Below are 15,200 nucleotides of genomic sequence, written 5' to 3' on the forward strand. Positions count from 1 at the left end.
TTACACTTGCTACAAGGAGGACCCAACCCATCACCTCCTTAAGTTTGGAGATGGTGAAGTTGCCTCCTCACAGAAGATTACCTAGGCCAGAGGAACGGCAATTGTTACCCCTGCCCCCATTGAAGGCCCGTTAGCCCACAAGCTCGGCCATTTCGCATAGCTGCTGAGTGCAAGTCTGGAATCACATGTAGCCCAGACCAGATAAGGTTGGCAGGTTTCTTTCTGTAAAGGACGAGTGATTGAGACCGAATTTTAGGACAGTTGATGATACCTTCCTAGTAACCATGACTGTGACAAGCTTTTTTTAACATATCAGATTTATTAGTTGAATTTAAATTCCACCATCTGCATTAGTCTGAGCTTCTGGATTATTCGTCTAGAGAGGTTACCATTATGCCAACATAGAGTCATAGAATCATAGCAATGTACAGCGTGGAAACAGACCCTTTGGTCCAACTTGGTAAAAACAATGACTGCAGATGCTGAAAATCAAATACTGGATTAGTGGTGCTGGAAGAGCACAGCAGTTCAGGCAGCATCCAACGAGCAGCCAACTTGTCCATGCCAACCAGAAATCCTGAATTAATCTAGTCCCATTTACCAGCACTTGGCCCATATTCCTGTAAACCCTTCCTATTCATATATCCATCTAGATGTCTTTCAAATGTTGTAATTGTACCAGCCTCTACCACTTCCTTTGGCAGCTCATTCCATACATGCACCACCCTCTGTGTGAAAATGTTGCACATTAGGTCCCTTTTAAATTTTTCCTCTCTCACCCAACACCTATGCCCTCTAGTTCTGGACTTCCCCACCACAGGGAAAAGACCGCGTCTACCTACCCTATCCATGCTCCTTATGATTTTATAAACCTCTATAAGGTCATTCCTCAGCTTCCGACACTCCAGGAAAATAACCCCAACCTATTTAGCCTTGCCATATAGCTCAACCCCTCCAACCTGGGCAACATCCTTGTAAATATTTTCTGAACCCTTTCAAGTTTAACAACATCCTTCCTATAGGAGGGAAACCAGAATTGCACACAATATTCCAAAAGTGGCCTCACCAATGTCCTGTACAGCCGCAACATGCCCTTCCAACTCTTATGCTCAATGACTGACCAGTAAAGGCAAGCATACCAAACACTGCCTTCACTATCCTGGCGAAAGTGAGGACTGCAGATGCTGGAGATGAAGGGCTTTTGCCCGGAACATCAATTCTCCTGCGCCATGTATACTGCCTGACCTGCTGTGCTTTTCCAGCACCACACTCCCACCTTCACTATCCTATCTGCCTGTGACTCCACTTTGAAGGAACTATGAACCTGCACTCCAAAGTCTCTTTGTTCAGCAACACTCCCCAGATCCTTACCGTTAAGCAGATAAGTCTCGCTCTGATTTGCCTTTCCAAAATACACCTCACATTTATTTAAAGTAAACTCCATCTGCCACTTCTCAGTCCATCTGATCAAGATCCCAATGTTCTCTGAGGTAAGTTTTTCCACTGGTCACTACACCTCCAGTTTTGGTGTCATCTGCAAACTTACTAACATACCTCCTATATTCACATCCAAGTCACTCATATAAGTGACGAAAAGTAGTAGAGCACCAATCCTTGTGGCACAGCACTAGTCACAAGCCTCCAGTCTGAAAAGCAACCCTCCATCACCACCCTCTACTTTCTACCTTCAAGCCAGTTCTGGAACCAAATGGCTAATTCTCCCAGTATTCTATGTGATCTAACCTTGCTAACCAGTGTCCCATGAGGAACCTTGTTGAAAACCTTATTGAAGTCTGTAGAGATCACGTCCACTGCTCTGCCTTCATCAATCCTCTTTGCTATTTCTTCAAAAAACTCAATCAAGTTACTGAGACATGATTTCTCACAGGGAACATCCCCCACAGAGATTACTGCATTTATTATTCACTGCTATAACTGGAAGTGCAAGTTTTGATTGAATTGAGAATGCTGGAAACTTAAGTGGACCAAAAAGATAAATGCTGGGGCTACTAAATGGACTGCTAGAAGAAAGTCCACGATCATTTTCTTGAAGACAACTAGGGATAGGCCCGAAGTGTCAGCCTTGCCACAAATAGAAAATTAATAAATTAAAAGAAATTTCATTTTATGGCTCAGTTTTGAGAAGTTGGAATTAAAGGGATGTATTTTAAACAGAATACATTATGCACTATTGAATGGAAAATAAACTCACTTAGAACTGAAATGAGTAATGTTGAAAAGACAGCAATGTTACCCCAAACTTACATCAATGTAATGCATTAATTATGCTACATATGCAGAGAAAATTCTTTTCACTAGGAGGAGTACATTATTGGAATCAAATGGCTACTACAATACTCATATCTTTAGTAACTACTTCTTCAATCATAGCTTTTCTGACATCAAGAGCCACACAACTCAAAAAATCCCATCTTTTAATTTATTATTTCTTACAGAATTGATTTTTTTTGCCACTGGCAACATTTTTTGTGATTCATTGCAGATGAAATAGTTGTTCATTATTTTACTTCACTGGTGTCTTTGCATCAGGCATGCCAGTGAAATTGATATTGTGGCAATTAAAATAATGGAGCATAACTCAGTGTTGTAAAAGTGAAGTTTGGCGTACAGTATGACACTATCTCAAAGGTGAATCTAGCTTTCTCTTATCACTGATTGTGATATAACTGCAAGCATCATGGCATAAACCATGCCAAGTTTGCCATGTTTGAAAATGCTACAAGCCTCATAAATGGTATGATTTTGGCAGAGTTGGCTGTTTTGTTTGCTGTTCTCTAATGTTAGAAACTGTCAATTGTATCGTGATGACAGGAGGTTTGTGTGCCCGTCTATGATTTACTTGGTTGTGAACCCAGCTGTCAAGCTCAAGACTGCCAAATTCATATGGCTTTGAGCAGGTACTAGCCCCAAACTAGCACTTATATTGTAACTGCAGTAAAATAAATATGCACACTAAGCTTACTTTAATTGAATATTTGTCAATATAGAATGATAAAATTACTGACAGATGCTAAATGTTGACATTGCTTATTAAACTGGAATATTGTTAAATCCTTCAGACAAAGTATGTTTCAATTCTCATATATCAATCATGTGTTATAAATTGATTATTCAATATTAGCTAATAACCTTTCAACTGGCAACAAAACTAAGGATGTTCCAGATGGTGATATTCTACAATTTCCTTTTTAAATTTTTAGTTCATATATTGTGATGTTGAAACAAATACATCTGTTGCAAAACAAGCACTACCAGAACAGTATTCTTATTACTAAATCACATTCCTACTTAATTACAATAGAGCTTGAACAGTTTGTAAAATATTTTAAGCACAGTAAAGAGCCATTCAGCTCAACAAGTTGATGAAAACAGGAGTAAGTAATTTAATCCCTTGAGCCTTTTCTTCCATTCAGTAAGATTGTGGCTCATCTGTGACCTAGCTCTTGCCTTTATTCTATATATTTTAGCATCTTTGATTAACAAATGCATTGGAAATGGACTTTTGATGGTACAACACAAGTATTGCTGAAAAAAAACACATTTAATTGAGGCTTTTCGTCTTGCACTTATTAGGGTAATTTACAAAAATATAAATTTAAAGTGAAAAATGACAAATACGACTGCATGAAAGGAGAGCATAGATTTATTGGCAGGTGGACTCTGGTAGAAATATTGCTACTGAGAATGCTTCAGTTAATAAAGATCACAAAATGTTTTGACAAAATGACTTTATTTCAGCAGTATTCGATAAACTATCAATCTCAGATTTATACCTACCACATATATGTGTGGTTTTGTAAACAAATGTTCCAGTAAAATGTAGGAGTTGACTTTTACATGAGTAATGTATGCTGAAGAGGAAATCCATGCCAGACCTTTGAAATTGCTGAGCTACCAATAATGAAACTGACACCAGTTGCTGGCCATAGTTCTGAATTGAGCAGGGACCAGCTGTCCCAGGCAATCTAATGGTATTTCTGCTATTTAAATGAGAATAGACCAATTGTGAAAAAGACTCAATAAACTCTTTCTACTAATCAAACTCACAAAATGATCAAAAGCTTATGAAAGACAAAGCTCATTGGGCCAAAATTTGGGGTTAGTTTATGAATTTTATACGAAATGCTAAGGATTTAGAGACCAAAAGTCCATGTTGACTAATGTGCAATTGATTCTTGAGTAGATAATTGCCCGTAGTGTAGCTAAGGGGTAGATGTAGGGGTATGGGTGGGTTGCGCTTCGGCGGGGCGGTGTGGACTTGTTGGGCCGAAGGGCCTGTTTCCACACTGTAAGTAATCTAATCTAATCTAATATAGTTACAACTTACCCAACATTAATTCCTATTTGTGAAAAAAAGAGTTTCAAACTTTTATCACTCCTTGTATGTAGAAGTGTTTCCTCACACCATTCATTAAATGTTAGGGTATTTCTGCTTGTGTCAAGTAGTGGAAATAGTTTCTCTCTATCTGCCCTGGTTAAAAACCAACAAAAAAAAAATCAGCTCTATCAAAATCATATGATTTACAAGGCTTGTAGCATTTCTGAACAATTTAAACTTGGCATGGTTTATTTTATGGTGTTTAAGTTATATCCATCCTAACAATTCTACTCAATCTTGAAAAACCTTTTAATAAATTACTCAATAATGTTGTAAATTTTGGCTAACACAGCCTTAGTTTGATTTAAGCCAATGTTTATGCTGCATAACAGCCATTCATACATTTAACCAAAAAGATTTTATAAGTATTAAGAGGAGGAATTGACTAGGCCATTCAAGACTGAAATGGGGAGAGATTTCCTCACTCAGAGGATGCTATATCTTTGAATTCTCTGCCCAGAGAATTGTGGAAGCTTAATCATTGAGGATATTCAAGACAGAAATCAATACATTCTTGGATACTAATGACATCAAGGAATATGGGGATAGCATACGGAAGCTACCATTCAAAGCCATGACCTAATTGCATAGGTAAGCTTGACAAGCCCATTAACCTATTCCTGCTCCTGTCTTCCTGGGCTTTGCATCCGAATAGAATGCTGAAAATCAGCAGACATCTTTGTCAGATTGGGTAAAATAGGAAAAGAGGCAACGGGGGAAGAGTAAAATAAGGGACATAATATTAAATGACCTAACAAAAATTGAGCTGCTTTAAAATAAATCACCTCTAATTAGCACAACGGCAACTGAGCTACTGCCTTTCACAGTACATTTTAACTGAAAAGAATAACGCTGTCTTGATTCCCAGACTAATATTTCCCTCTTAAATAGCCAATAACCGCCAGATATTATTTGACTTGTTTAAAAAAAACTTAATTTATATAGCACCTCAGTGGCCAACAATTAATGAAATTGATTGGTGGAGGAGTTGACCTTGTGGTATTGTTTAGTAATCTAAAGACACAGGTAAAGTTTTGGGGCTCTGGGTTTGAATCTTACTATGCAGAAGGCAGTTATTCAGTCAATTATGACTGTGCTGTTTCACTGAAAGAGCTAGCCACTTAGTTCCATTGCCCTGCTCCCTCCTATGGCCATGCATTTTTCTTGTTTTCAAGTATAAGGGCAAATAGATCTTAGTATAGGATATGTACAGCATATAACTGTCACTTGTTTAGTGTTAGACTTGGTAGATGCTTGCAATGTCCAGACTAATACTAATAACTAGCTTCTCACTATTTTGAAGATACTACCTTCTTATGTTGGCTGAATGGGAGTACTCAAATTCTCCCCATTATATTGTTAGAAATGGTTTAATTTCTTTGGCATTTAGGTTTAGAGGCAATTGGAACTAGTTTGGTTTGGGAAACTTGGTTGGCATGGACAAGTTGGTCTGAAGAGTCTGTTTCCATGTTGTATGACTCCATAACTCAATAACTCTGACTCTATACGAAGGAACCTCGATTATCTGGCATTCAGTTATGTGAATATCGGATTATCTGGCAAAATTGCAAGGTACCGATGCTCAGCTGAACTATGTTATCTGGCATTCGATTATCCAGAATTTGATTAACCGAATGAAATACTTCCCACCCATGTCCTTTTGATAATTGAGGTTCCTCTGTATGTCCTATTGGCTTATAAAATTTGTTATTAAATTTTCCTCCACTATTCTTTCAATCCATGCATTCAGATCATAGTATCATGCTGCCTAAGATAATTTCACTTTACCTGCAGCCAGGCTCTTTGGAAATTAACTTAAATTGCTGATGTCTGGTTACAGATCCTTCTGCCAATAAAATGATTTGCCTTACTTATTTTATCAGAACTCCTCATGATTTTAAATATCTCAATTAAATCTCCTCCTAACATTCTTTGTACCCTGAAATTGAGTAAGTCTATTGTTATAAATGTGCTCTTAAAATTGGTTTACAAAAAATGCAAATACATTATTTTCATATATACAAATTGAGATGGGAATACTGTTGGTGAATATTATTCATAATGAAAAAAAGCAGTCCATGAGGATGCCAGAACAGGAAAGATATGACATGTAAAGTATAACACTTCTAAAATATATTGATTGTCAATATTACAGTTAACTGATCATTTGATTTAATTAGAATTCCTTACTGGGACATTATTATTGAATTTTTGTTTTATTCCAGGACATACAGGCCGCTTACTGAAAACCTTGTGTTTTACAAGCCTCACATTTCTCCTACTGCATGCCTTGTTTCAAATTACAATTTACAGCCTCCAAGCTAATGAAAAAATCAAACCAGGCTTCAATTGTAAGTACATCCCTTTCTGTTCCTTTTCATATGTTATGACAACACTTTTTTTTAACAGTTGATAAATGGTTTATTTCATAGCGATGTTTCTTGACTTTACCACATGGCTAAGGAAAAAGCTATTAAATGCACATTGTGATTCATTGCACTTATTTAAAAGGTACATTCATTTGTATAGCTCTGGCAAAGCATAAAGAATTAACATTAGTTGAGATTCATGAAGAATAGCTGAGAAATATTTAAATGTATCACAAATGTATTTAAGGGGAAACATGATAAACACATAAGGGAGAAAAAAATATAAGATTTTGTTTAAAGGCAAAATACTGTGACTGCTGGAAATCTTAATAAACACAGAGTGCAGAATAAACCCAGCAGGTCTGACAGCATCTCTGACGAGAGAAACAGAGTTCATGTTTCAAGCCTGGTATGATGCTTAGTCAGACGTCCCGTGCCACCTGAAGCTGCTAGCTTATTCAAAACTGGCAGTTCTGGGACATTAAGATCTTCATTGGAGGCTCAAATTTTGAAGGCACAAGGGGCTGAAACAGTAAGTTGAGTGTGTTTTGTTTTAAATTTTGGTGGGGATGAAAGGGCTTGCAGGGAGAGTGGGTGTCGACAGATTGGAAGCAAGGATAGGAAGCATGGCTTTCAGCAACACCCACAGCTAGTTGAAGAGTCCTTGTTATAGAGTTGTTGATGCAATTTTTTTTTCAAAATTCTGTAGGTTCTGGTAAGGTTTCCTTCAGATTGAAGTAGCAAATGTCACCGCACAGGGAACTACAGACTTAGCCTTATCAGTAACAGAGAAAATGCTAGAATCTGTTATAAAGGATGAGATAAATAGACATTTAGATGATAATGATCTGATTGAGCATAGTCAGCATGTATTTGTGAATGGGAAATTACTTTTGACAAACTTGTTAGGGCTTTTTGAAGATATTACTGTCAAAATTGACAAAGAAAGGTTAATGGACATAGTATACTTAGAATCTCAGTAGGTTTTTGATAAAGTCCCCTACATGAGGCTCATTAGAAAAATTAAAACACATTGGATTGGAGGTAATATCCTGGCATCAACTAATTATTGACTAATGGATAGAAAACAGAGAATAGGAATAAATAGGTCATTCTCTATTGGCAGGCGGTGACAAATTGGGTACCACAAGGGGCTCAGTTGTTCACAATATTAATGATTTAGAGCGGGGAGCCAAATGTTATTTTTTTCCAAATTTGTATATGATATAAAACTAAGTGGGACTGTGTATTGGGTGGAAGATATAAAGTGACTTCAGGAGGATTTAGACAGGTTCAGTGAATGAGCAAGAATGTGGCAGCTGGAATATAATGTGAAAAATTGAAAGTTTATCCATTTTGATAGAAGACAGAGTACTAAATGGTAAAAGGTTGAAAAAAGTAGAAGGAACCCGGGTGGTAAGTCACTGAAGACCAACATACAGTACAGTAAGCTTATAGAAACACTAATAGAATGTTAGCTTTTATTACAAGACAATTTGAATACAGGAGTAGTGATGTCTTGCTAAAAATTGTATAAGAGGTTTATTAGGCCACACCTGGAATACTGTGTGCAGTTTTGGTCTCCTTTTGTCAGCAAAGATATTATTGCCATCGAGGAAGTGTAATAAAGGTTCATTAGAGTTGTTCCTAGGATGGAAGGACTTTCCTCTGATGAGAGATTGGGCATTTTTTTGTATTCTGTATCCTCTGGAGTTTTGATGAATGAGAGATGCTGTGACTTAAACTTACAAAACACTAAAGGGACAAACAGCATTGATGCAGAGACAATGGTTTCCCCCCCTCCGCCGCCTCCACTCGCCCCTCCCCACCCCCACCCCACCCCCGATTGAGGAGTTGAGAACCAGGGAACACAGTTTTAAAATAAGGGTCCTGAGGGCAACCTTTTCACATAGAGGGGGGAATGAACTGCCAGAGGAAGTGGTAGATGCAGGTACAGTTAAATGTTTAAAAGACGTTTAGACAGGTACATGAATCAGAAACATTGAGAGGAATATGGGCCAAATGCAGGCAAATGGAACTATAGATGAGTTTGACTGAAGGGGCTGTTTCCGTGCTGTATGACTCTTACTCCGAGGCCAGGAGAACTTCTTTTACTTAGTGGGTTATGAACTTTTGGCATTTTGTACCACAAAGGACTATGTATGTTTGAGATAGAAATTGATAAATTTCTGAATACCAGTGGTGTACAGGGTTATGGGCTGAACTGGGTAAAAGACATTGATCAGCTGTGATTGTCCTGAAAGTTGGGCAATCATGATGGATTCAATGACCTACTTCTGTTCCTATGTTCCCAAGCCAAAACTTGGTTCTAAATGTCTCCAGACTGGAGAAAATGGAGGCCCTCCTCTAAGCTAACACACAGCTAGTGCAGGTTTCTCTGCTGGAAAACCAACCACTTTTCTTGCCAGGGAGACAGGTAATAATGCCGATGGTGACCATTCAAGAGTGACTATTTAAGGGCCTTAATTGGTGGTGGACCTTCTTGCCCAGAACTTAATTGTTGAAGTGGCAAGAAAGGGGCAAATATCTCTCTGGGGTCAACTCACCAAATTATTTGTTTTTCTTGTCATCTTCCTCAACACTTACAGGAAGGGTAAAATTATGTCCATCGCATTACAAAGCAGTGGTTGAACCCCTCTGTTAATTAAATCAAACACCCAGAAAAAGCTCATCTCACCATCAGTTTAGAGAACTCTCAAATTCCACTGTTTAAAGAAAATAACATCAATGTATTTTCTAATTCAAAAAGTGAACATTAAACAAAAACTAATCACAAACCTAAGCCCCCCTTTCTCTTAACCGCTTATTATCTGACTCCAACTCCATAAAAATAATATGCTGTTTCAATAAGATACTTACTAAAATTACATTAATTTAATCTCAAAACTACACAGTCTCTGTCTTCTATATCTTCACGTTTCCAGCTAGTGATCTCCCTGGGTTGTCGTCTTTCTTTTTACTATGAGTATGTTTCACATGAAAAGGTACCTTTGATAGAGAGTGTTTTTCTAATTTCTTTGAGAGCAAGATGTTATACTGGCAGTTAGCTCTATAGCTGCATGACAGTTGCTCTCCCTCTAATTTTCAACACACTGTGTTTATATACCCACCATGACACATTAAATTCTTATAATTTGACTCGGCACTACCCTCATGACCTGTCCTACTTGTCCATTTTCCTTCCCACCTATCTGCTCCACCCTCCTCCCCGACCTATCACTATCACCTCCACCTTCAGCTACCTATTGCAGTCTCAGCTATCTTCCCCTAGCCCCACCCCCCTCTCATTTATCTCTCTACCCCCTTGGCTCACAAGCCTCACTCCTGATGAAAGGTGTATGCCCGAAACGTCGATTTCCCCGCGCCTCAGATGCTGCCTGACCGGCTGTGCTTTTCCAGCACCACAATCTCGACTCTGATCTCCAGCATCTGCAGTCCTCACTTTCTCCTGTAATATATGAGAGGACCATTCTTAAATCTGTTTGTATGCGTTTTCAAACTGTTGTATCTTCTGCCCGATGGAAGAGGATGGAAGAGAGTATAGCCAGAGTGGGAGGAGTCTTTGATTATGTTGGCTAATCTCCTGAGGCAACGGTTGTGTAGACGGAGTCAATGGAAGGAAGGCTGGTTTTTTTAATGACCTGGACTGTGTTGATAACTCTCTCTAATTTCTTGCAGGCTTGCAATTACCATACTGAGTTGTGATGCATCCAGAACTGATGCTTTCTATGGTGCATCTATAAAAATTGATGAGAATCATTGCGGTCAAATCAAATTTCTTTAGCCTTCTAAGGAATTAGAGGCATTGGTATGCTTTCTTAACTGTAGCATGATGCGAAGAGACGAGGATTGATCATTGGTAATATTTACTTCTAGGAATTTGAAGTTCTTGACCACCTCCACTTCAGCATCATTGATACAGACAGGGGTGTGTCATCCACTCTGCTTCCTAACATCAGAGCTATTTGTAGTGCCATGGAACTTGTTCCTGCTGCTATCCCCTGAGAAATTGTGTCCCCAGACAATATCCAAAACAGTATATCTGTTGGAGAGAGGCAGGACCACAGGGTCTCCTGCACCAGCTGTCTTTTCCTTCTTTGCTTGGTATTCATGCATGCCCTTTTTTTCTCTTCAGTCTTTACCAGAGGTGTGAACACCTCACTGAATGTGTTGTTTATGATAATCTCAGCATTGCAGTAGCCTTATGTAAGCCCACCTGTGGCTCCAGCTCCAAAATGTTGACAGACTCTAGATTCAATTGGATCCTGCAAGCATAATCAACAGGGAGTCTGAAACTGTCCATGACTTCCCACATAGCAAAGGAGGAGCAAGTCACAGGTGTGATCTCAGCTTGTGATGACTTCACTTTAGATTAAGTCCATTAGTTATTCACTTTACAGAATATAATTTTACTCTAGGGATCTTTTTCAACTCTAAACAATCTCACAACAATCCAAAGCCCCAACCTTATTTTGTTTAAACTAATGGACTACAGAATTTTAAGTAGCAAAAAAAAATTGAAGACGAAGTATTCACTTGACTACTGTGGATAATTTCTAATTTAGAGCTATTTAACAATGAATCCTACAAAACACTATCTCACTGCATTTACCGCTCTCCAATCACACTGCTTTGTACCATATTCCTCCCAGTATAGTTCACAATGATGCTGAACCACTGCACACTCCTCTCAGTCTACTTCACAATGATGTTGACTACTACGTATTTCTCCCAGTCCACTCAGTGATTCTGACTCCTGCTCACTCCTTCTCAGTCAAATACAAATCCTTGTTTGGGTTATTTATTGTTTAACAAATCAGCTGAAAAGATAATGGTTGTTTCAGGTTACTTTGGGTGATATTTATGTTGAGTTTGATATGGTTAGCCCATTTGGCATGATTTAGGCTATATGCAGCATTTTAATTTTTACAGATGTTAATTAATGGAACTGAAATGATAGAAAACTATGAAAACCTTTTCCCTGTAATCATCCATGTTTCCTGCCAGTGCATTGATAAATGTTATAGAGTCATACAACGTGGAAGCAGGCCGTTCATGCCAATTAGGTTTCCTAAACCTGCGTTTGATCCATATTCCTCTAAATATTTCTTATTCGTGTGCCTGTCCAAACGTCTTTTAAATGTTGTAATTGTAATTGCCTCTATCACTTGCTTCAGTAGCTCATTCAATATATAGAGGAACCTCAATTATCCGGCATTTGACCATCTGGATTTTGGATTATCCAGATTTTAGATTATCAGGACAAGGTCACAAGGGTCCGATGCTTGGCTAAACTATATAATCCAGCATTTCATTATCCAGCATTCAGTTAACCAAATGAAATACTCCCTGTCCATGTCCTTTGGATAATCGAGGTTCCTCTGTATGCACTACCCTCTGTGTGCAAGTGTTGCCTCTCATGTCCCTTTTAAATCTTGCCCCTCTCATTTTAAACCTATGTTCTCCTGTTTTGGAGAAAAGACCGCGGCAATTTCACCTTATCTATGCCCCTCATGATTTTATTAAAACCAGTTGACACATTTAATCTTTCAATTCAAGTATAACATATGAAAAGGTATGTTGTGTAACACGGGAATTTTACGCAGAGAAAATGCTGACTTTGCTGGCCAGCAATCACTGTTGTCCACTATGCAGCAAATGTACTCTTGTTGGTTGATTTTTCAATTAACATGTTATGATATTGTTTGCATGCACTCGCACACACATGTATTTTCACACATGCAAGTGTAAAGTTATCTGTACATAAAAAATGCATTTGCATGTTCCTGCACAGCCCCCTACTTACTCATGTTCTGATCTTCTTGTGCAGAGGTGAGAAAAAGTTTAGTTTTTGTTTCTGTTGGCTTTTCATAGGTTGAGCTCTCCTCCCAGAAATGATTAGCTTTCTTGATTTTTAAAGATCTTGTCCTAGTATGTGGCACAGTGGTTAGCACTGCTGCCTCACAGCGCCAAAAACCTGGGTTCATTTCTCACCTCAGGCGACTGACTGTGTGGAGTTTGCACATTCTCCTCGTGTCTGCGTGGGTTTGCTCCGGTTTCCTCCCACAGTCCAAAAATGTGCAGTTTAGGTGAATTAGCCATGCTCAATTGCCTGTCGTGTTAGGCAAAGGGGTAAATGTAGGGGAATGGGTCTGGGTGGGTTGCGCTTTGGTGGGTCGGTGTGGACTTGTTGGGCCGAAGGACCTGTTTCCACACTGTAAGTAATCTAATCTAAAGCATAGCAATTCCGGGGTTTGTAAATCATTTCCTGTTTTATTTTCTTGGTTTTCTGATTGGAAAACAAAAGTCATTTGATAATGTCACTGCTAATTATTCTAGAGTCCCATTCTCCTCCCACATGGGTCTTATGTAAGAAACAAACTTGCTAAACAAACTCTGATCCACGTGTGATAAATGATGTGCCAAAATCAACCTAAATGGTCATTACCTGACATTTACAGGAACCAATATTATCCTCTTGAAAATCATTCTGTCAAGTTCAATGTTATTGATTCATTTTATGTTCTGATTAAATAGAAAATATTAGCTAAGGATAATTTCTCATCCCCAACTGCCATAAAACTGTCTAATTGTTACTAGCTTCACCATGACTTCCATCCTAACAACACCAACATAAATTCTAGTTTGCTTTAAATATCATCTGTGCATCCGGAATAAATTGAACCAAGACAGGAAATTAGACTGCCTTTTTAAGTGAATATTAACCTGGCACTAGTGCTATATCAGTTTGAGTTCATAGTGGAGTTCTTTGGATTCACTTAAACTAGCTTGAAGAGATAAAGAAATGTACATGAGGTGAAATTGAATGCGGAATATTTAGATTCTGACCCTGGCAGTTATACAAGAATTGAACCAGCCTCGGACCCTACAAATATACAAATAAGAAACAACCTTTGACCCTGCTCCACCATTCAATAAAATGATAGTTGATCTTATTTTAACATTGAATGTACATTCCTATAATTTCTGCATGCCTGCAGGTTGCCTTCTTATCAGAAGTAGCTTCTTTGTTCCTTGTTACATTCAAGGTTAGCTATCTGTTTAAAACATAGCTTTTCCTGCAATTAACCCTTTTATTTCAAAACATTTGTTCTGTAGGCAGTCTTAATTGTCCATTTGTCATGAGGCAGTAGCTATCAAGCAATCATTATCTTCTGTCTGCTAGGAAATATTGTAAATGTTATTTCTTCCCAGAGTTAGATAATTCACATGATGCTTTTCATTCTTTTATAACAATTTCTCCTTGTTTCTTTCATCTTGAGAAATAGTTTATTCCAGAAAGTGTTATCACTGATTTTTTCAATCCATGAAGTTATTAAAGTTGCAAAGTTTTCATTGTCCCACTTTGTCTTAAAAATATCGATTCTGTATTCTATTGCTTTTTGAGGAAGGGAATTCCAAAGACACTCAACCCTATGAGTGGAAAAAAATGTTTCCTCACCTGTCTTTTAAATAGATGCTCCATTATTGTTAAACTATGACCCATGGTTCTAGATTCTCACAAATGAGAAGTGGAAGCATTCTTTCAACATCCACCCAGTCCAGTTCCCTCAGGTTCTTATGTATTTGAATTAGGTTACATCTGACTCTTCTAAACTCCAGAGGACTTTACTCTGCAGATGACTCTGCTGAAGTTTCTGTGTGTAATGAGAGGACTCTTCATGAATGCATCATCACTGGATGTTATGGGATAGCTTTAAAACTTGTATTGCCTCTGAGACTCCAGCACTTATAAATGATTCAGAGGAAGGAAATTCATTGATATCTCATTAAAGGTTCCTTATTTATCAAGATAGAACAGAAAATTGGAGTGCTATACTGTTGCTGATTAAGAATCAAATTGGCAGGTTGTTTAACACGTGAAAACTACAATGCCAGTATCAATTCTGAAAGTATAGAATTTGATTAACAAATATTTCTTTCTGCAGAAGTGTTGACCTTTTGCGTGGTTACTGTTATGAATGGTAAAAATGAATGTAATTCAGGGTTTTTCAGAGGGAGACAAACAAGATGCTGTGAGGACAAATTCCAAGTTGTACAAGGTAACTAGGTTAACTGGGAATAGTGACACCAGCCAATTCATTGGACTGCATTGTTTTGAATTTGCTTGACTGCCAGATGGAATCAGCAAGTGTTAAGATCCCAGTTGATATTGCTAATGGACAAATCAGATCCCAGACTGAAATCTGGATTGATGAATTATTTCTTAAAATATTGAATGTGATGGTAATTCACTGAAATATAGGCACACAAGGCTGCATATTTTCTTTAATAAAAACACAGAAATTCATTACATAAAAGAAGAACAAACTAGATATAGAACACAGTTTGAAAGATCTTAGAACACTTCGTAAGACAATGTCTAATTTGTTCCCCAGCAGCATCACTTT

At 38.0% G+C, this 15,200-nt stretch overlaps 1 protein-coding gene across 4 annotated transcripts in view; it reads left to right on the forward strand.

Annotated features, from left to right (window-relative positions):
- piezo2b (piezo-type mechanosensitive ion channel component 2b) overlaps positions 1–15,200 on the forward strand; it is a 762,691-nt gene that overhangs the window by 275,571 nt on the left and 471,920 nt on the right. For all 4 annotated transcript variants that reach the window (XM_072569838.1, XM_072569835.1, XM_072569837.1 and 1 more), the window contains exon 3: positions 6,625–6,750. In XM_072569838.1, the coding sequence (XP_072425939.1) occupies positions 6,625–6,750 (126 nt within the window). The remainder of the gene's footprint in view (positions 1–6,624; positions 6,751–15,200) is intronic.

Source organism: Chiloscyllium punctatum, chromosome 5 (genome assembly GCF_047496795.1).
Source record: "Chiloscyllium punctatum isolate Juve2018m chromosome 5, sChiPun1.3, whole genome shotgun sequence".
NCBI classification, from domain to species: Eukaryota; Metazoa; Chordata; class Chondrichthyes; order Orectolobiformes; family Hemiscylliidae; genus Chiloscyllium; species Chiloscyllium punctatum.